We start from the raw sequence: 21,875 nt of genomic DNA, 5'->3' as shown, positions 1-21,875 counted from the left end.
GGTGGTGGTAATGTTGTTTGGTTGGTTTGGTGATTGGGAGATTTCTTTTATTGAGCATATAATGAAATTGACAATGTTGTTTGATTTGTTTAATAATGAGGAGATTTTTTAAGCTACTTTTGATCTTGTGTGATTGCTTTTTTTGGCTCTTGAAAAGGATGTGAAAATGGGTAATTTGGGTTTGGATTGAAGATTTGAATCTTCCCTTAATGGTTGATATCTTTTCAGTTCCTTTCTTTTTTACACCCTTAAGAAGTTGGACCTTTTTGTTCCTCATCTTATCTGTAATCTCTCTAGAAAGGATGGTGCCTTAACTCTATGTACGACCTTTTCTAGTGGAATTTGGGAGTTGTTAGTAGGTTTAGTATGCTCGAAAGACAAGGATTTTGAGTAGATAAATAATTAGGGGTGAGCATAGTTCGGTTCAAACCGAACAAACCGACCAAATTAGCCGAAATTTAACAGTTCGGTTTGGTTTTTATTAGAGTTCGGTTTGGGTCGGGTTGAAGTTTTTTCAACCCGAACTGACTGAACCGACCGAATTGTATTACCCATTCTACTTACTATTTACATCCGTTTAAACTCGACCAATTATAGTTCATATAGAGTTACTTCTCTGCAGCTTGATATATTTTTCTCTCAAACGACCTGATAGCGATAAAATACCCTAACAATAGTGTCATCTCCAATTCTAGGGCTTTCATCTCTAGTTTTCTATTCCGCTTTATTACATATTCGGTTCTTCTACTTTGGACCAATCCACTTTGGAGGTAAGAAACTTAAACCATAATGGTGATTCTAACATTTTCCTTGTTTTTCTCCTCGATTGATACATTTTTGGATCAGTCTTCTCTTTGGATCAGATTTATAATTTAATAGAAACTATACCTAACATCCAAGTTATTACATATTTTTTATTTACTATATCTATCAGATTAGATCACTTTAATTCTTTATGTAAGTTTTCTCTAAAAAATGTATGTAATCTTTGGTAAGAATAAGATTTTGATTTCTACATCTAATATTCAATAACATTTAATAGTTTATGAATTTCAATAAATTGAAGTGCAAGAGACTTTTTTCTTCGTCAACAGATTAAATGTGAAATTAAATTTGGACATAACATTTGTACCTAAGTAAAAACCAAACAAACCGACCCGAACCGAACTGAACCGACTTGAATCGGTTCGCTTCGGTTTTGAATGATAGGCAATTCGGTTCGGTTTGGCCAAATTTGGCCAAAAACCAAACCGACTGACCGATTGCACATGCCTAGATATATTGTTTAAATTCAAAGGGATGAAAAGAAGAAGATAGTGGTTTAAATGAGTTTGGATTTGAGTTTGTGATTGATGGGTTTAAGGCTTCTAATGGATATGAGTTAAATTAATAATTGGTTTTGATTTATAATCAAAGGACTATAATGGTCAATCCACTAAAAAAGTCAAAGTTAACGGAATATTCCCTAAAATTTTAACACCAACTAACTACAGTATTAATATATACACTAATAGTATTTGATGGACTAATAGTAAAATGTAAAGATTTAAAGGAATAATATTAAAATAATAATGATTTAAGGGACTAATATCGAAAAATCACTTTAATAAAAGGGTATATTTTAGGACTAAAAATGAACTTCATCCTTTTATTTCATTTTAATTTTTATTTATTTATTTATTTTTGCTCACCTAGTGACACGTTAGTGTTGATGGTGTTAATATGAGATAAAATAAGAAATTTTTAAGTAAGATTTAGTAGAATAAAAAATTTCAAGGGGGTTATGTGCAATAAGTTCTAAAGTTTAGGGGGCTTAGTGGAATAAAAAATTTGAGGGAGCTTCAATGCAACTCCCCTAAAGTTTAGGGGTTTTTCTATAATTAATCCAAATAATTACTGGCGACTGAAATCTTGTCTTAACCTTTTGTTTTCTTTCACCGGCAACACTCGGTCTATATTAGTAAAAGGGGAAGCATTATGATCACCCTTTCTCAGAATTATGTCGTTTTAAGTTAAAGGTCGAATCTTGAAAAGACAAAACGATAATTTTTTTTCAAATAAGATTTAGTGAAACAAAAAATTTCAAGAGCGTTATGCATAGTAAGTCCTAAAGTTCAAGGGGACTTAATGGAATAAAAAAGCTTGAGAGAGGTTAAGTGCAACTTCCCTAAATGTCAGGGGGTTTTCTATAATTACTCCAACCAATTCTTGGCAACTGGAATCTTGTCGGTTTTTTTATTTAGCCCCTTTCACTGGCAACACTTGGTCTATTGTTTTAAGTTAAAGATTGGAATCTTGAAAGGTGGTAATTTCTCAATGAAAGTTAAAAGTGGAATTAAACTGTCACACACCAGGCCACCCCGAGCCCGTTGACATGATGTTAGTTGTGAGACATGTTGGATAGCGGATTCCTAATCTATTTTGATAAAATGAGGTTATTACGATTCCTAATCTATTTTGGTAATAGGTTATTAGGATTCCTAATTTGTTTTGGCTTTTGGTTTAGAATTCCTAGTATGTTTATGATTTTAGGATTTCTGTATATATGGAACAATTGGAAGAGAGAATTGAGAAGAAAATTGGGGATATTTGGAGCACAGAAAAGAGGTATTTTCTGAGCTATTTGTTTAGGGTTTTGTTTGGAAAGATTAAGAGCTTGTTAGTGAGATTAGTTTGTTCCTTCGAGTGATTTGTAATCTCAGTTTGTACTATTTCTCTATTAGTGAAAACCCCATCCCCTTTCTTACCCCGTCGACGTAGGTAATTTGTCGAACCGCGTAAATCTCTTGTGTTATTTGGTGATTATGCTTGTTTATTTGGTTGTGATCTCTCTTGTTTGGCTTGTGTGTGATTCGACTGCTTCCGCCACGCACAACAAGACCCACATACTTGACTCTAAAACCCATCATTTAAACCATTCAATCACTCAATCAATACCCGACGCGAGAGAATATCTTAGACCATCTCCAACGTAGCGGCAAAATGTCGCAAAAAGTGCATTTGCCGCTGTGTTTGAGCTCCAACCTAGCGGCAATTTCCGCTGCATTTTAGCGGTGATGAATAGCGCAACGCCATATTTGGCGTCGCACTGTTCATCACCACATTACTGTTTTTTTTTTAATTTCATTTTTTTATTTTTACCTCATACTTTTATGTATTTACAATTTGACCCTAATTGTTTTATTAAATGTATAAAACAACCCCAATAATATTTAAATTTTATAATTTTACCCTAATTGTATAATTTGGACAAAATAAATTATTTTTTAAAAATAAAAATAATGCTAAAATTTAAAAGACATTATTATTAATTATAATATTAAAATCTAGACATTATAAGTAAAGTCCCATGAAATATAAAGAGCAACCCTAATACATAATTCAAATATAAATTACATATCTGAAATACATAACATATAAAAACTGACACACATAATATAAAACTTTATTAAAATAAAACATAAAATACAAACTAAACATATAACATTACATAAGATGGACAAGCAACTCTCAATAATCTGGTAGATCGGAACCAGAGTGTCCAATATCATTAAAATAATTGCCAAAATTAGAAGCATATCCTTGTTCTTGTTTATTTCTTTTTTGTATTATTTTAATATGTGGAGCTCGAACGTACTCACGCACGTTTGGATCAGCAATGGAATTCAAATCTTTCATTATAATTTTCCATTTCCAATATCATTAAAATAATTGCCAAAATTAGAAGCATATCCTTGTTCTTGTTTATTTCTTTTTTGTATTATTTTAATATGTGGAGCTCGAACGTACTCACGCACGTTTGGATCAGCAATGGAATTCAAATCTTTCATTATAATTTTCCATTCATCTCTATAATGGAAAATTAGAAGCATATCCTTGTTCTTGTTTATTTCTTTTTTGTATTATTTTAATATGTGGAGCTCGAACGTACTCACGCACGTTTGGATCAGCAATGGAATTCAAATCTTTCATTATAATTTTCCATTCATCTCTATCTTTTTTCATGGCTATCTTTTCTCGTTCGATATCAAATGCTACTTGCCTGTCCAAGCTCGCCTTGTCTAACCTGTCTATAAGTCAGTTGTTATTTGTATCGATGGGGTCCACTACACTTGACTCATGATCATCATTTTTCCTTTTCAATTTGGTTTTTTTTTACCCCAATAGGTCGTTCAGATGGAGTAAATGATGACAGTCCAGGAGATGTTGATATAGGAGATTCCGAAGTGGGATTATCTGATTGTGACGAGTCGAAGTTCACACTTTGGGGTTGTCTTCGACCAACTTGTCTTGTTGTGGGGACATCATCTTTAAATTTTTTAAATTTTTAACCATATTCCAGACATGATCAAATTTGAAACCTTTTTTGTACTTTGGTTCTTACATAAATAACATCTTTGCTCGAACTAACTGCAAATTATAGTGAACATCAAGTTATGTATTTTAATAATAATAATAAATTTCAAACGATAATTAATAGAATACTTATAATATCTTCATCTGAAGCACCACTTGGATTCAGATTATCTACTTGTCTCAAGCACGCATTCAATTTCCTTACTTCATTACTTATGATTTACATTCGAGAACTAATTGATCGGCTCGTACGCACCTCAAAATGCTGATCTCGAAGTTCATTGTATATGTCCTCCACACGAGACCAAAATGCATCTCGAGACTGGTTTCTACCAATAATAGGATCTTGAGAAATATCCAAGAATACTTGACAAATGAGCACATCTTCAGTAACCGTGTATCCAGATGATCGAACAGATTTTTTTTGTAAAAAACGGTTGGTTTGGAGATTAGAAATACTTTGAAGAAATACTTCGAATTAGGTGGTTTGAAGTAGAATTCGTGAATGTTATTTATAGCTAATCCAAATTTGTTTTTTTTTTGTTTGAATTTGAATTTAAATTTGAATTTGAATTTGTCGGTGGTCAACATTTGAAATTGAATCGTTGTGTACAAACTGATCAGCTTTACACATTGTCCAATGTTGTCGGTGGGAATCATTTTTTGAAATCAGGTCAGCTTGACACATTGTCCAACGTATACACAGCTCAGCTTTCCTTGAATTGTGTGAAAGCTTTATACTAGTGGGAATCATTTTTTGAAATCAGGTCAGCTTGACACATTGTCCAACGTATACATAGCTCAGCTTTCCTTGAATTGTGTGAAAGCTTTATACGAGTGTGAATCATTTTTTGAAATCAGGTCAGCTTGACACATTGTCCAACGTATACACAGCTCAGCTTTCCTTGAATCGTGTGAAAGTTTTATACGAGTGAGAATCATTTTTTAAAATCAGCTCATCTTTACATATTGTCCAACGTATACATAGCTCAAGTTTCCTTGAATTGTGTGAAAGCTTTATACGAGTGGGAATCATTTTCTAAAATTAGTTCAGCTTTACACATTGTCCATCATATACACAGCTCAGCTTTTCTTGAATTATGTGAAAGCTTTATACGAGTGGGAATCATTTTTAAAAATCGGCTCAGCTTCACACATTGTACAACGTATACAGCTAAGTGAATTTGAATTTTGTGACAAATTGATAACAGCTGGAAAGCATTTCCTAAAATTAGCTCAACTTTACACATTGTTCAATGTTTACAGCTAAGCAAAGTTTTATAAATAGCATACTAGATTAGGTACATCCACACAATTACTCGTTGTTGTGTTAAAATTATTATTCTCCATTTCTTCATACTTCAGTCATTCTTTTCTTACTTTAAAAATGAATTTCGATGATGTAGGTCCATCATATTTATCATCATCTTCATCTTTGGATGATGATAATTTTCTGTCCAATATCATTGTAGAGATTAATGAAACCGAAAAAGAAATTTGTGAGTACATCAACAACAACATGATCCTCGCTAACAATTTACGTCAATAAAACTACCAACCGATCCATGGTGGCTCGATTCCTGGTCATGCAGTGATCAACCATGATCGAGAAACTACGCATCAGAATTTGGTCATAGATTACTTTGCCGATAATCCACGTTTTGGAGAAGATATGTTTCGTCGTCGATATTGGATGTCAAGAAGTTTGTTCCTTCGTATTGTTGATGTAGTGAAAGATCATGACTATTACTTCCAACAACGAAGTGATGGGCTTGGTAGAATGGGATTCACTGTTACAGAAAGTAACAGCTGTTTTTCGCATGTTGGCATACGCTACCAACTGATGCTACCGACGAATACGTTAAAATAGGTGAGTCAACAGTAATTGAAAGTATAACAAAATATTATCGTGCTATGGTGGAAATATTCGCAGAGCGATATCTACGAACACCTAACGCTAATGATATTGCTAGGCTACTCTATATTGGTAAAAAAAACGTTGTTTTCCAGGAATGTTAGGAAGTCTTGATTGTATGCATTAAAAATGGAAAAATTGTCCAACGGCATGGTCTAGGTAATACGCAGGACGTAGTGGGTCACTAACTATTATCCTTGAAGCTGTGGCAGATTATGATCTTTGGATATGGCACGTATATTTTGGTATGCCAGGCACCAATAATGATATCAATATGCTGGAGTCATCTAATCTTTTCTCTAATCTAGCTCAAGGTATTTTTCCTCCCGCTCACTATGTTATTCAAGGAAAAGAGTATAATATGGGTTATTATTTAGCTGATGGTATATATCAAAAATAGACTACTATTGTACAAAAAAATCCAACATTCACAAGGTAGGAAGAAAAAATATTTTTCCATGAAACAAGAAGCATGTAGAAAAGATGTAGAACGTGCATTCAGAGTTCTCCAATCACGATTTGTAATTGTGACAGGATCAACACGTTTTTGGAAAAACATGTATTACATGACATAATGATTGCATGCATTATTATGCACAATATGATAATCGAGGATGAACGTGACCTTTATGCACCAATTCAAGAAGTAAGGGACACTACAAGAAATTACATCTTTAACGAAGGGATTTCCCTTCGTTAAAGAGCTGAAAACCTTCGTTATTGTATGCTAACGACGGGGAAAAATCCCTTCGTCACCCGTTGTTGAAGCCCTCTTCGCTAAAGGGTCACGAAGGGATATACTACCCGTCGTTATAGAGTCTATAACGACGGAACATATTACCGTCGTTAATATTTACGACGGTAATTATCACCGTCGTTACCATCAGTAACGGGGATATTTTCCCGTCGTTACCATCAGTGACGGGATATTTTCCCGTCTTTACCGTTAGTTACGGGGATATTTTCCCGTCGTTACCATTAGTTACGGGGATATTTTCCCATCGTTGAAGACTAATTAATGACGGTTGGATACCGTCGTAAAAGTCCTCATAATGGGTAATTAGTAACCCATCAACGACGGTGCTTTCCCTTCGTTGATGAACAAAATACGGTTTATAAAACCGTCATTGTAGACTACAAATTTCTAATATACATCAATAATAATTTTTTCATTCATAGGAAACTATCATATTATTCTCAATCTGACATTAAGATTCACAACAAAAATATATTAAAAATACCCAATAATGAATAAGAGGGAAAACAAAAAATTCCATTCATTAATAACATCAATAAATAAAATTACACCATCCTCAAATATTCAATACTAATAACAAGAGTTAATATCCTAATCGTTCCAAAGAAAAATACATGAAACTATCTAAAACTAATTAAAATAAAAGTTTGTGGAAGACACATTCTTTCATCTCTAATCATCGTCAAATTAAAGAAGACTCGAGCTACCCCCCTCCTAATCTTGCATGGATAGCCTGAAAAATTTTAAAAAATCACATAATTAAGAAATATTAATGAAGCAAATATTATCTTATTAAGTAAAAATCATATTTTTTTAGTGCAAGTAGTCAATCATAAAAGTATATAAGAGATTTTACAAAAAATAATTACCTAATCCTGCACACGTTCTTGAGTTTGAGGAGCCAATGAAGGTGATTGCCTAAAAAAAAGTTCTTGCATAGCTTTCACTTGTGACTCCAACTCAGACATCCTTTGTTGTTGTTGCTCCTGCTCATCTAAGCGTTGTTGAAGCATCTGGTTCTTTCTCTTTTCTTCTATAACCCGTGCTTCCAGATCAGATCAACTAGGGAACGGTCCCCTCAAATCTTTTAAAGTAGTCCCGCCACCAAATACAATAATGTGACCGTGAGATTGCTTCCCCCAGATTTTCTCAACTATCTCAATGTCAGAAAGTGAAGGGTTTGCTTGTTTGACTTGAACAATTTCATCCTATAAAAATTAAATTCGTATGTTAGTACTATATAATGCATCATTATCAAACTTAAACACATATTCTACTTACATATTTATCTTGATCCCCATTTTCTAGTGTTTCATTAGCTTTCTTTCGAGTTTCATGAAACATTTTTGCCACATCAGGTGGATTTCCTGACTTGCCACCCTTATTCAAATATTAAATACAAATGAGTACAACATCAAACTAAAAAACAAAGTAGTTATAAATAAATAAGAAATTAGTTTTGAATGTATACCAATTCCCACGCAATTTGTCTAAAGGATTTGCTGCCCGTGTGGTGGAGCATCTTTCTTTTGCCTCTGTTAAGTGTATTTTGTTGGCTTGCTTTCTATACATCAAGATTAAAAGATAATTTTAACAATCCAACAATATACATGGAACAAAATTAATAAAATTAGGAGATTAATACCTGAAATTTTGAAGAAAAATAATGTTCCTTAACTAGCAAATCCCAGTCATCAACACTCACTTCTGTAGGTTTATTTCTAAGTGCAACTTGTAATGAATTTTCTTTCACATATTTCCTGTGCATGTCACCACGCCACTTATTCCACAAATCGCGCAAGTGTCTCATTACTAACTCTCTCTTTTGCTCCATGTCCTCAGCATCAAATTTATCCTATATCAAATTTGAATCAAAATTTAATTTATAAGAATTAAAAACCAATTGTAAAAAATTAATTTTCAATGTACCTTAATGGATGCCCACATATGATCTTTATTTTGTTGTGGTATTTTGGCCCAATTCTCAACAGCTACTGGGCAAATATTTCTATCTCGAATAATAATTCCAAGATATCGTGAAAATTCTGGTTCAATAGCTCTATTCTGATAAAAAGTAATGATTTTTTTCTCCCCATGTGACAAATTATTCAACTTTAGACACTTATTACTACCACGAGGTGGATTTTTCTTCCTTTGAGAATTATCAGCTGCATACATCATATCATATGTTAGAAACAAGATATAGTTAAAGAAATTGATAAAAATATTTCTTCTTGTAATTAATAAAGAATATACCTTCTTGTCGAGATTCATTTAGTATTACATCATCACTTTGCACTCGATGATTATTTGATTCTGCAAAAAATTGGGCAATTATTAATCCAATCATAAAAAATAAATTGAAAGATAAAAACAAATAATAATAAATTTTAAGTCTCATCAACCTGCAGAATCATCATTCTCTTCATTGTTAGTATTTGCACTTCTCCTGCGATTTTGTGCAAAATTCTCCTCTTCAAAGTTTTCTGAATCAACGCTAAAATTTGCATCCATATTTTGATATTGTGTTGGATTTTGAATATTCAAGTTCATGTCATGACAAGTACGGAGTTGTTCCCTTCTTAATGAATTTTCTGCAATTGCTTGAAGTCGCTTCCTAATTAATGACCTGGGTGCTAGAAATTGTGCCTTTTTGCTTTTGGAAGTGACTTCTTGAGTTTTCATTTTCCTGCTATGAAAAGGAATTTAAGTATTACACACTATGTATGAAACAAATATCAAAAGAGAAATGAATAAAAGAAGAAGATATCACGAAGGACAAGCATAACAATAAATACATAATACACTAATGTAGAAGCACTTGCTGCAATGTCAAAGCCACATCCAAAATATGAAGAAAAGAACATCATATGTCTAAAAAAGGAATAGTTATAGTGAAGATACAACTTAAATTTTATCTCAATAACACAATATCATTTGTGTTCTATTCTTTAATTAAAGCGTTCTAATTCTCTGCTTGAGTCTTTTTCCTCTTTTTTGAAGTTGAGACCGAATTTACAATAATTGGATCAATATCACTCCTTCTCAAATTGATATAATCATCTTCCAATGATGTTGATGCAATAGCCTGAGCATCAAATGATTCATCTTGCAAATAAGCTTCAACTCCATCGTCTGTTATCCCACAATCATCTGTATCTGGTGGCATATCATAGGAATCACGGGGTTGTGCTTTAAGAACTACATGCCAACCTTCATTGGCAATATCCTCAACATAAAAAACTTGTGATGCTTGGCCAGCAAGTATAAAGTGGTCATTCGTCTTTAGCAAGTGTCGGCAGTTAATACTGATAAATCCATATTTGTCTTCTTTCAAAGCGGTCCCTTTTCCTTTGCCGTGCACATCCCACCATTTACAACGAAATAGAACAACCTTTCTTCTACCAGGATACTCTAATTCGACAACTTCAACCAAAGCACCATAATAATCTATATCTCCACCATCACCAGCATCACCAACAACTGCAACCCCACTACTTTGAGTTGACAAACAATTATCTCGACTTTCTGTATGAAATCGATGTCCATTTATGACAAATCCAGTAAAACATTTAACAATCTTACTTGGACCACGAGATAGTGAAAGTAAGTCATCATCTTCTCGATAACTCTGATAAACCTAAACAAAACCAAAATATGATCAAGTCATGGAACATGTAATAAAATGAACCAATCAAGATATTTAAAAAATAAGGCAAGATATATACGTACTAGAGCTTGGAACCACTCGATAAAGTTCTTATCCCAATCTTTATCATCATAGTGATTTGTGGGTTCTCTCACGAATTCATTGTAGTCCCTACATTAAAATATCATAAATATGATTAACGTTGACTAACTATAGTAAATTTATTAGTAGAATCTTAAACTTTAGTGACTTACTCAATGTGTGGTTGCACTTCATCACAGTTCTTTAGAACATAAATATGAGCTTGCAACCACTCACGTTCATCAAGGTAGCGGGTGGTGGCAGCACCCAATGCCCGCCCACTATGTCTGAAAATAGATAGTTGTGCTTCATTACATTCTCTATTGTCATCTTCATAATTTCTTTCAAGGCGATTAAACTTTGTCTCGAAGCCTTTTAGATATCTTGAGCAAAAAGTCATGCATTCATCTGCTATATATCCTTCAGCAATTGACCCTTCTGGACGTGCCCTATTTCTGATATATGACTTATAAGTATAAAGCTGACGCTCCACTGGGTACATCCATCGAAATCGAACAGGCCCTCCAAGTATGGCTTCAGATGCTAAATGAACTACTAAATGCAGCATAACATCAAAAATTGAAGGTGGAAAAATCTTCTCAAGCTTACATAACGTAAGTGGAATCTGCTCATCAATTTGCTTAAGTTCATCCACCCTTAATGTCTTGGCACATAATATAGTGAAGAATATGGAAAGTTCAATAATTGCTTCACACACTTTTGCATGAAGAAGGCCACGAATCGATACAGGAATCAAGCGCTGCAAAAGAACGTGACAGTCATGACTCTTTAACCCCAAAATCTTACGCTCTTTAAGATTTACACATTGAGAAATATTGGATGAAAATCCATCTGGAACTTTTAACTCCTTTAGAAATCGACAAAATTTGCTTTGCTCTTCTTGGGATAAAGTATAACAAGCTGCTGGCATCACAAGTTTATCTCCTCTCTGGATTGGATGTAACTCCGGTTTTAAACTCATTGCTTGTAAATCGAGACGGGCTTTGATATTATCCTTTGTCTTTCCTTTAATGTTCATGATTGTTCCCAGCAGACTATCACAAATATTCTTCTCAATATGCATGACATCTAAATTATGTCGCAATAAGAGAGTTCTCCAATATGGCAAATCAAAAAAAATACTTTTTTTATTCCAATTATCTCCCCGTCTTTCGTGTGATATTTTAATTTTCTTCTCTGGATGATTGGTCAAGGTGATCCCTATAAGATCTTCCACCTGCTTAAGGATGTCATCTCCGGTCAGCTTCGGCGCTGCATACCCTCTCTCCCTAGTGCCATCAAATGATTTCTTATCCTTTCTCCAACTGTGATTTTCATCTCAATAACACAATATCATTTGAGTTTTATTCTTTAATGAAAGTGTTTTAATCCTCTACTTGAGTCTTTTTCCGATCTTTTTTGAAGTTAAGACTGAATTTACAATAATTGGATCAATATCGTTCCTTATCAAATTGATATCATCATCTACCAATGATGTTGATGCAATAGCCTGAGCATCAAATGATTCATATATAGGGTCATTCAACATATAAAAGCAAAGATGTTAACCTATATATGATTGTAATTAACTTTTTAAATTTTGACTGTAACTTTGGGATTTACTAGAGGGTGCAATTAAAATTTGATTGTAAATACCATTAAGTATTTAAAATATAAACTTTGGGATTTACCAGCGGGTGCAATTAAAACTTTGAGATTTAACTGTAACTTTTTAAAACGTAAAATTAATCAACGTAAAGTTTATAAAGTATGATTGGAACTGCATATATCATGGATGGAAAAGCCTCAAAGTGAGTGGGTACAAATACCATTAAATGTAACTATTTATAATTTAACAGGTAGTAAGGTCTAGTTAACAAACGAAAGATAATTGTTTACTAATTCAATGCCCCAACTTTACATGAAACAAAAACTCATATTTACTGAGTTGTTTCTGTCTTTCAATAATTTGTAGCTATAGCGTTTGATATACAATATGGCTTTCCTGCAAATATATTATCTCTATGTTAGAATGCTCGATGGACAAACACTAGTATTAGTTTAACAATGACAGGAAATCTATGACAATCCTCAAACATGATCCATCATAATTATTAAGACATACAGACTAATACATTGCTTAACTTGATAGCATATAATTTTCTTATTAGAATAACAGGTGCTCACCTCTAGGTACATTATAGTCCAACATCTATTACAGGAGCAACCATGAGAAACCAAGATAATTGACAGTTATCCTCACAACAATGTTAAAGCATTTTAACGTAACAATTATTCTAACGTAACAATTATACAATTCCAGCTAATTATAAACATGTAGCAAACTTGAGGGGCAATTGATGGCTGCAAGTCATAATTCTGACCTGATGCCATACTTAAATAAATCACTGATGTATAACTGCGCAAAACCTGAAATGAGTCTCAATTTCAGTTTTGTGCCCGAACCTGAAACTGAGTCAGAGTAGTTAGTGATCAACTCTGATTCTGTGTTTAAAGGTGAAAGACGTTACTGATCTTAACCAGCTTCCAAGAGCTATCATTAGTACCCAATTACGCTGTAAAGGATAAGAGTATCTATTAACAGGAGAGACTTATCCCTAATATTTTCTATATAGCAACATAACAGTCTTATGTGAACCTACTTGCTCACACAAGCACGTTGATTGAGTTTCCGATTTTCAACAAAAAATGTGCATTGCACTAGTGTTAGTTCTCTGCTACTGCAAAACTTTCAGGCATCGCTTATACAAATCAATACATCAACAAATGAAAATAGCTTACAGAACCAAATGCTCTAAAGATGTGGTATTTCATAATTCTTGGAAAAAATACAAACAACCAACACCTAAAAACTATAGAAATATATATATTTTTCTAAGTAATAAAAACATCCTTTTTACACAATCAACAAGAAATAGAGATGATTTGTCCCATGTCCTCATTGATCAAAGGCAACTTTTTTTCATTGGCTTTTGCTTACAATACTTGGGATTTGGAGAGAATCTTAAGTTCTAAAATTCAAAACTCAAAACAAAGTGTATCATTCATGGTAATTTTTCATAGTTTTTTTTTTTTGGAGTGTTTTTATTAAATAGAATCATCAGAAGAATCACAAGTGACTTTAGTAGCATGAGGTTTTGTTCCAAAAGCCTCGAGTCATGAGTATATTCAATTTATTTTGCCTAAAGAGTACATAAGACGTTGGATTTGTATGGTCAATAGACATTTGGAGAAAACATGTCTATAATATTGTTAGTGATCAGACATTTGAATAACCTCTCACACAATTACAGGTAAGTATGAAAATGCAAATGTTATAATATTTAAATTGGTGGCAGCTTTTATAATCCAACTCCAACATGGAATCGAAACTGTGCATTATCCCCAAAAGTATGAAAACTTAACTTCATGATTAGAAATAGCAGAAAAAGTATGTTAAATCCTTAAACTTGGTAATATGAACTTGTTGTACGTAGAGACACATAAGAGTTAGTATGTAGACTATATACTTATATTAATGTCTTGCACTGAGATGGGAAAAAACTTTAGAACATTGCACAAGAATATCTCACCTTCATACCAAGTATGTCAAACTCCACCTTCTCCAGATTCAGATTCGTTTCAAGCTATTTTCAAGCCTCGTTAATGAGAGGATCTTCCAATTTCTACAAGATTCAGGAATAAAAACATAATATTAGCTATATTACATTATCTACTAAGCACTAAGGCATGAGTTTGGAACGTCAGAAGTGGTTTCTTACACATTTCTGGTTCTTATCGTTGGGCATGAGTAAGGTGATACATATCCAAATTAAATTATTTTAAACATTTAATGACTTTCAATTCATTGTAAGTTGTTCTCCATCGTATCAATTAAAGGTTATGTGTGATAAGTAACGAACATAGCCCAAACTAAACAAATATGTCATTAAGGATTATTTCCTAAAATGTCATAAACCCAATACTCAGCTTCAGCTTATCCCAACCTTGCTTTTGAAGCGAAAATGACCTTCACTCAAAATTACTGATCAAAAGTCACAAAAAATTGGTGAACGCTGCATGCCAAGATCTATCACAACAAAAAAATCTCAACTATCTTACATTTGAACAAGAAAACTAGTAAGAAGTAATAGACCATAGTAGCAGCCGACGATGATAGCATGAATGGTGGCATAACTTGCTGCAAAAGCTCTCTGACTCTTCGACACCAATCACAGTGCTCCACCAGCAACCCCTAGAAAGCAAATAAGCAAAGAAAGAGAGTGAGACAATCAAATTGAATTTTTTTAGGTCATAGAGAAAAGCAACCAAAGTGGAGTCAAGTAAATTTTTATCTGAGAGGGTTTAGGGATCTTGATGTGTTGCTTCCTTGTCATCAGAGGGCCATTTAGGATTGAAACCCTAACCCTAAATAAGCACACACACAAAATCAACTTTTGCAGTAATTCATAAGCCCTAAATCTAAACAAGAGATTGACGATCGATACCTCAGAGGATTTTGTATCTCCGTTCTCTCCAACTGAAATACTGAAGACCAATTAATGGATCTTAATCTCCCCCATTGGGTTCGAGAGTTTCTTCTCTGATGCCTAAACAAAGATGCCATAAACAAAAAAGTTAGCAAATTAGACACGATTGAGAGATTGGAGATGAGAGATTCAGAGATCCACAGTGCACTGAGCTCAGCTTCACAACGGCTCAGGGGCGGAGACGGCGCTGGGGCGGTGCTGTGGGCGTTGCTCGACGACGACGAGATCTCGACGACAAGACTGCAGACGAATTGAAGACGTACGGGAGATGGAGACGACGACGACGTGGGGGAGCGCGCGGACGACGACGAGGAGCGGACGACGACGAGGAGCGCGCGGACGACGACGAGGAGCGGACGAAGACCGGAGATGGAGACGACGACGACGTGGGGGAGCGGACGACGTGCGGGAGGACCACGACGAGATAAACAGGAGGCGACGGTTTTTGTAAATAGGGTTTATTCATTATATATAGCTGTGGTTGATTAAATAATGATTAGGAGTTATTAAATCTCAATAATTCGGTTTGTTAATAGGAATAGGTTAATTCCAGATAATTTTGTAGTTTATTAATTCGGGTTTTGGGTTTTAGTTGGGGCTTCGGGTTTGGTTATGGGATTTGTTAATAGCAATAGGTTAATTTCAGTCCAATTATGATTAGGAGTCCCATCAATGAAGGTAATGGACCCCTTCATTTTTAAGGAGACCCAATAACGACGGTAGTAGGATCAAATCAACGAAGGGATTAGAAATCCATTATCCCATATCACATTATTTCTCTATTATTTGAAATCACTCCACGAAGGGTTTAAAACCCGTCGTTATTATATACCCATTAATGACGGTCAACTGGTCCCTTCACTAATTTTGGTCGTTAAATATTAGATTTCTTGTAGTGGGAAGCACTAACACCAGAAGTTGATATTGTAGCAGATGAAACTACAATATTTACTCAATTTATTGCACGTTACAGACAAATCAAGGATAAAGATGCTCATATTGCGCTTCGTAATGCATTGATAGATCATTTATGGGAGGAATACACTAATTCAGATAGTTAAGTGCATACTAAATTTGTAATTTTTACATTGTTGTTAATGTTTAATTATTTCCTTGTATTTTATTTCCTGTTGTGTTCTTGAATGTAATATTTTGGCAATATCAATAATAAAAATATAATATTTTAGCAATCAAGTTATTTTAATTAATAAAATAATATTTTATTGTTTTATTAGTTTAATTTTTAAATAATAAATCATTTTGTTTGAAAAATATGTGAAAAAAATAAAATTTGATATGTGGGGTTAATTGTTGAAATAGTTAAAAATATAGGAAATAAAAAATAATAATATAAAAGTAGATAAAAATAATATACTTAGAATATTCTTTTTTGGTATAAAAAATGAAGCAATTGGTTAGAGATGAATTACTGTTAGATGTGACTTTTGCATCATTTTAGTGCGATGGGTTGGAGATGCCCTTAGCGTATCACAAAACCGTGTCCTAAAAGAAATTTAATCATATTGATTAATTGGATTTGTCTACTTAGTACTGACCTTTGCCCGGCTAGAATTAAATACATCGACTTAAACATTTCATTGAGAGGACCACATTTGAGATTATCCCAAACTCTGTCGAGCATCAATAGGCAACGTGGATTTCCTAATGGCTGATAATGCGCCATCTTCACAGCCTTATTTAGTCTAAATTTGTACCCCTTGCATTCAATTTATAGCACAATGCTGATTGAGTGTGTTATTTTCTTATCAATGATGACAGTAAAGAAAGAGCTTTCTTTCTTCTTTTCTCATTAATGGATGGTCGAGACTTGAGAGAATAGCGCAGGACGATATGTCACGGTCACAATATGAACATGAGGAAAGCTCGTCAACCTCTCCCTTCAGAGGAAATTATAAAGGATGAGGTTACTAATTTGAAGTGCTGATCTATAGGAAAAATATAACTCGTATATATGCTTAAGGACTTGTTATAAATTGGATTATTACCGGCTTTTTTTTTATTTTCCTCCTCCAAGACTTCACATCTGTCAATGATTTTGGCGTCATTTTGCTTGATTTAAGCTTAACTGCGATCCTTCAGTAGAAAAATGGACAAATTTTCAAAACAGACTTCTTTGCCAAAAAAATCCCAAAAACCGACTTGTTTCAAACTTATTTTCAAAAACCGACCCAGTTGGGCTGAAACTAGTCGAATTTTGAAAAAAAAAAGTTCTCAAACTTCACGGGATCGTTGAAGCCCCGTGAAGTTTTGTTACATAAAAAACTTCACGGTACTTCAACTCCCGTGAAATTTGGGAATTTTTTTTCAAAAACCGACCCAGTTTCTGCCAACTGGGTCGGTTTTTGAAATTAAGTTTGAAACGGGTCTTTTTTTTTAGATTAAGATTCAAAACAGGTCGGTTTTGAAAATTTGTCCGTGAAAAAATAATCCTCGGAGTAAATCTATATATAAAGCTCAATTTTACTTGGAAAATAAGTCCAACTGAAATGATGAAGGTCAGCTAGCACATCCTATCAAGTGACTAAATCTTGCCTTTCGTATTGATTGCTTTACCATGAAAAAATAACCATCAATTAGATCCCATGCAAGACCAACTCCTTTTTACTATTTCCTCCCTTAGGTTGTGGTCCAAGCATTCATTAAAATCTTGCACAAAAACTTAAATGTGGGAGCCATAATTTAACATGTGGTATCTCCCAGCTCGTTTTAATTTTTTTATGTCAAATATTTCTAAAAAGGTGCAAACCAAACTTATTGTAAGATCAAGTTGCCTGGGGCAATCAAGGACTTCCATCGGAAGCCATAGATTAATCAATATTTTTTTGAAACTTAAAAAAAAATATTGGGTGTGTCTTGACAACTCAAGTCATAATAAGTTGTCAAGTTCACTGTTGCCTCTCACCACTAGTCTATATCTAATCAACTCGTTCCCTGTTATGATTATGACTCATACACATTTTGTGGGCTGATTTTAGAAAACCATGTTGACGCAGCGCGGAAGTGATAACTTCAGAATTCACCAAGGGTGTTCTCTGAATCCACAAAAAACGATCTCCGAATCCACGAAGAACTTCGAATCCATGAAGAAAATATTAAACGATAAATTTTATTGATGAAAGTTATAATTCTTTGGGGTTACATGACTCTTCTTAAATAGAAAAACAAATAAAACTCCTAGTAAGACTAGAATTACAAAAAAAAATAGAAAGTATCAAATTCTATCCTAAAACAAATCCCTATAATAAAGGAAACAAATCATGAATCAAAATTGAATTTTTTTTTCCTAATCTAATTTGACTCTAAAATTGAATTTATTTCCTAATCTAAATAGACTCCAACTTTATTACTAAAAATAAACGTAAGGCTGGTTATTTTCAGATTTCAGTCAAAACTGGGTGTAACTGATGAGATTTTAAAAATCTGACAATCTAATTGGCTCCGTCCTGTCGAGATAGGCGATTTACATATATAATATGTTAGAATCCGCCTTCTGGATTGGAAAATATGATCATTTCTTTGCGGATGTCAATAATACGTATAAATCTGTATTTAGCTCGTGATTGTCTGCATCCTTCATGAAATTGTTAGTTAAGCGTCCTACATCACCTGTCACCTGTGTTGTAGATAGCCCCCTCAACTTTCGAAATATTATTTAACCCCCTTCAACTTTTCTACGTAACCCCCTAAATTGATATTATTTAAATCTACAGGAACAAATGATTTAAAATGATCATATTATCTCTAAGACATTAAATCTTTTAACCATAGCGTTCATTTTTTGAATTTTTTGGTTAAAAATAACTTTCATCCAACTTCATTGCTATGTTTATGTGCAAATCTAATATTCTTTCTTTCTTTTTCGAAACACTAAACTTCTTTTATTTTCTGCTTATCCATGCTTGTAATGTTTGAAACAATTGATTTTTTTTTTTGAAAATTAGCTTCCTCATCAAAATCCATCGAATTGAAGTATAATATTTTGATTGAGTCGAGTTTTTAAACTCGGATGCATGAGTTTTTTAACCAAGGGTATTTTAGTCATTGCATATTTCAAATTAATAGTACTAGGGGGGTTATTTGAAAAAAACTAGAAAGATAAACGGGGTTTTGTGAGAGACACATAGTTACGGAGGGTTTAATCATATTTTGAAAGTTGAGGGGTGTTATCTACAACGCCCTCAAAGTTAAGGGGGTCTTCTAAAGATAAAATAGCTGAGAGGGGGATTTCTGAGACAAGCATCATAGTTGAGGGGTGTTTTTAAAAAAATTAACCCCTTTTACCCTTTTCGATCTGTTAGTGTGCATATGAGTGAATCAATCCTTACATCTATTTTTGTATGTGTATATGAGAGAGACAAATAGGTCATCTTTGGATATTAGGTTGATAACTTGCCACGTGATGGCAAGCTAGTGGAATCACCAATGACTGATCAATGCGATCATAATCTGGGCTGTCTTTAATGTGAAGTAGGTAGGTCCTTGACTACATACCCCTCGCATACAACAACAGTGTTTTGTACCCTTCACAGAAATTAAATTTCCAGGCATTTAAAAATTCCCCATTTTCCCTCTTTAGTTTACATGTTACTGCTACTTGTTTATGTAGATTTCATGACCGAGTATTGTTCTTCAAGCGCGTGCATTGATGTTTGAACTTGAGCAAACGTCTAGAAATAAGAAAATCAAATGTTTGCATCATTAAAAGGAAGGAAACGGATTTGAAGTTCATAATAAGTTTGGAAAGTTAAAAGGAAGGAAATAGCTACCGGAAAAGTAGTTTTCAGGTAAAGTACAAAAAACGATCATTTTTATCATGAAAAAAATGATGGTCAATATCATTATGCAATAGGAGGTGGACACCTCACATGTCCTCCCTGTTGGTCTCATATTTTTGGTCTCTGTAGCAAAGCACTTCTATCATTAACCTAGAATCTCTGCTTGTGGATGTTTCTATGGATGTCTTGCAACCAAATTAGACTACAAAACTAGCAGTTTCATTAATTAACGTAGCTTAGTTTTTTTTTAATGTTTTTAGATGAAGGTCCCTCGAAAAACAATGCGTAATGAATAGTTTTCTCGCAGTTTTTACCACTTCTTCCTCTTATTTCTAAGAACCGGCATACTTTCTCAAGCCTAGAGAGATTATAGGCTTGGTGATTAATTATTTTCTTGAAGAAATTGGTTTTATTTATTAATTCTATTCTCCCTCTCAGGCTACTATTCCTCCAGTATCAGCCAGTACCACATCAAAATCTCTCACATATGACACCCACGCACAAAACTTCACCGTGAAACATGACTGCAAACTGAAAGCTCAATTAATGTCCACCCATGTGTTCTTCAGTCTTCAATTGCATGGCAACCAACTTTGAGTCCATCACAAAAGCTGTAAATTGGTGGTTTTGCACTTCATTATGCTGGCCCTCAAAGGGTAACCCAGATCCAATGCGGCATTAACTGCTCTCATTTATCGCGTGGGTCATCGGGATCTTTGGTCAGGAGCCCAGAGTTTGCTCTACTCCTCCTCTACATGTGAAGAGGAAATGGCCATGCAAACTACCCACCATCCTCTTCCCATCTCACTTTGAATTCTCAAACTGCTGAGTTTGGAGAAAATGGTCACCAAACAGCTAGCACCCCATGTGGGATTTTTATTAGGGGTTAATTGCGCATTGAAACCCCGCAGCACCGCTAGTTCGAACCTATTACCCCTCTGGTTTTGTTGCTGAAGGGACTCCCGGGTGAACCTTTTCGATTCTTTTACCTTCGAGGGGTCTATTTATCAAACAAAAAGAAAATTTTTGTTCGTTCGAGGGTAAAAGAGTGAAATAATTCCCCTCGGGGGTCGACCTGCAGCAAGAAAAACAGAGGGGGCAGTAACTTCGAAACGGCGATACTACAGGGTCTATCCACAATTAACCGTTTCATAAATTTCGCTACATTTGACAAGAGACTTCAGAAAGTTTTTAGTAGCTACTAGACAGTAATACAGTAAAACGGCGACGAAGGTAAGCGTTACGCATTGACAGAAATAACCTGTGCTAGCTAAAACACACCATCAGATATCTCCATTAGACCCTCTACTTGTTCTGTCGACTCATCTAGAAGCCATTCCTCCAGTAAGGACATTGGCTCTTGGTGATCCTCTGATCTCTGTTTCGCTTCGAACGAGAGCAGCGACTCAAGCTCTTCTTTGTTGTTGCAATTGTTGACACTGTTATCGAACACGAGGCTTTGTTGTTTTTGTTGTTGATATTCTTTCTTTACGGTAGTTGTTTTTGTCCACTTTTCTAGGAGTCTTGATATGTTTTCGGTGCTCGAGGCATAGACCGATGAGTTGTGAGTGAACCTTGAGAGTGTAGACTGCATGTTGGTTGTCTCTGGAATTCCTGGTTCAGTTGTATGGTCTCTGTAAATTTCTGTCTCATACTTTTTGAGCTTCTTCTTGAGGTGGGTGTTCCAGTAGTTCTTGATATCATTATCTGTTCTCTGCGGAAGGTAGGATGCTATGGCTGCCCACCTGCAAAGAAAAAAAATCTGTTAAAT

At 34.3% G+C, this 21,875-nt stretch overlaps 2 protein-coding genes and 1 long non-coding RNA gene across 3 annotated transcripts in view; all 3 read right to left on the bottom strand.

Moving 5' to 3' along the window:
• Positions 8,376 to 8,710, bottom strand: LOC109822948. Its single transcript, XR_002242319.1, has 3 exons — positions 8,674 to 8,710; positions 8,500 to 8,592; positions 8,376 to 8,408 (listed from the first exon to the last, which is right to left on the bottom strand). It is a non-coding gene; the product is annotated as an uncharacterized LOC109822948 (long non-coding RNA).
• On the bottom strand, positions 8,723 to 9,542 carry LOC109821860. The gene is made up of 5 exons (XM_020388013.1): positions 9,434 to 9,542; positions 9,285 to 9,344; positions 8,958 to 9,196; positions 8,761 to 8,883; positions 8,723 to 8,728 (listed from the first exon to the last, which is right to left on the bottom strand). The coding sequence occupies exons 1-5, from the start codon at positions 9,540 to 9,542 to the stop codon at positions 8,723 to 8,725; spliced, it is 537 nt and encodes a 178-aa protein (XP_020243602.1).
• Positions 21,284 to 21,875, bottom strand: part of LOC109822389 (myb-related protein 306-like) — a 1,519-nt gene continuing 927 nt past the window's right edge. The window contains exon 3 of the mRNA XM_020388582.1: positions 21,284 to 21,849. Coding sequence (XP_020244171.1) covers positions 21,375 to 21,849 — 475 coding nt within the window. The 3' untranslated portion in view covers positions 21,284 to 21,374. The remainder of the gene's footprint in view (positions 21,850 to 21,875) is intronic.

Source organism: Asparagus officinalis, chromosome 8, assembly GCF_001876935.1.
Source record: "Asparagus officinalis chromosome 8, Aspof.V1, whole genome shotgun sequence".
In the NCBI taxonomy this organism is placed as follows: domain Eukaryota; kingdom Viridiplantae; phylum Streptophyta; class Magnoliopsida; order Asparagales; family Asparagaceae; genus Asparagus; species Asparagus officinalis.
The sequence above is the reverse complement of the archived record's forward strand: the minus strand, read 5'-3'. Positions and strand labels throughout refer to the sequence as shown.

Bases quoted from the DNA above. Each gene is read 5' to 3' on its own strand.
- LOC109821860 (XM_020388013.1), bottom strand. From the start codon at position 9,542: ATGGATGCAAATTTTAGCGTTGATTCAGAAAACTTTGAAGAGGAGAAT. The intron at 9,345-9,433 runs GTTGATGAGACT...AATTTTTTGCAG, and splicing joins AGAGAATGATGATTCTGCAG to AATCAAATAATCATCGAGTG. The intron at 8,884-8,957 runs GTACATTGAAAA...AATTTGATATAG, and splicing joins ATATGTGGGCATCCATTAAG to GATAAATTTGATGCTGAGGA.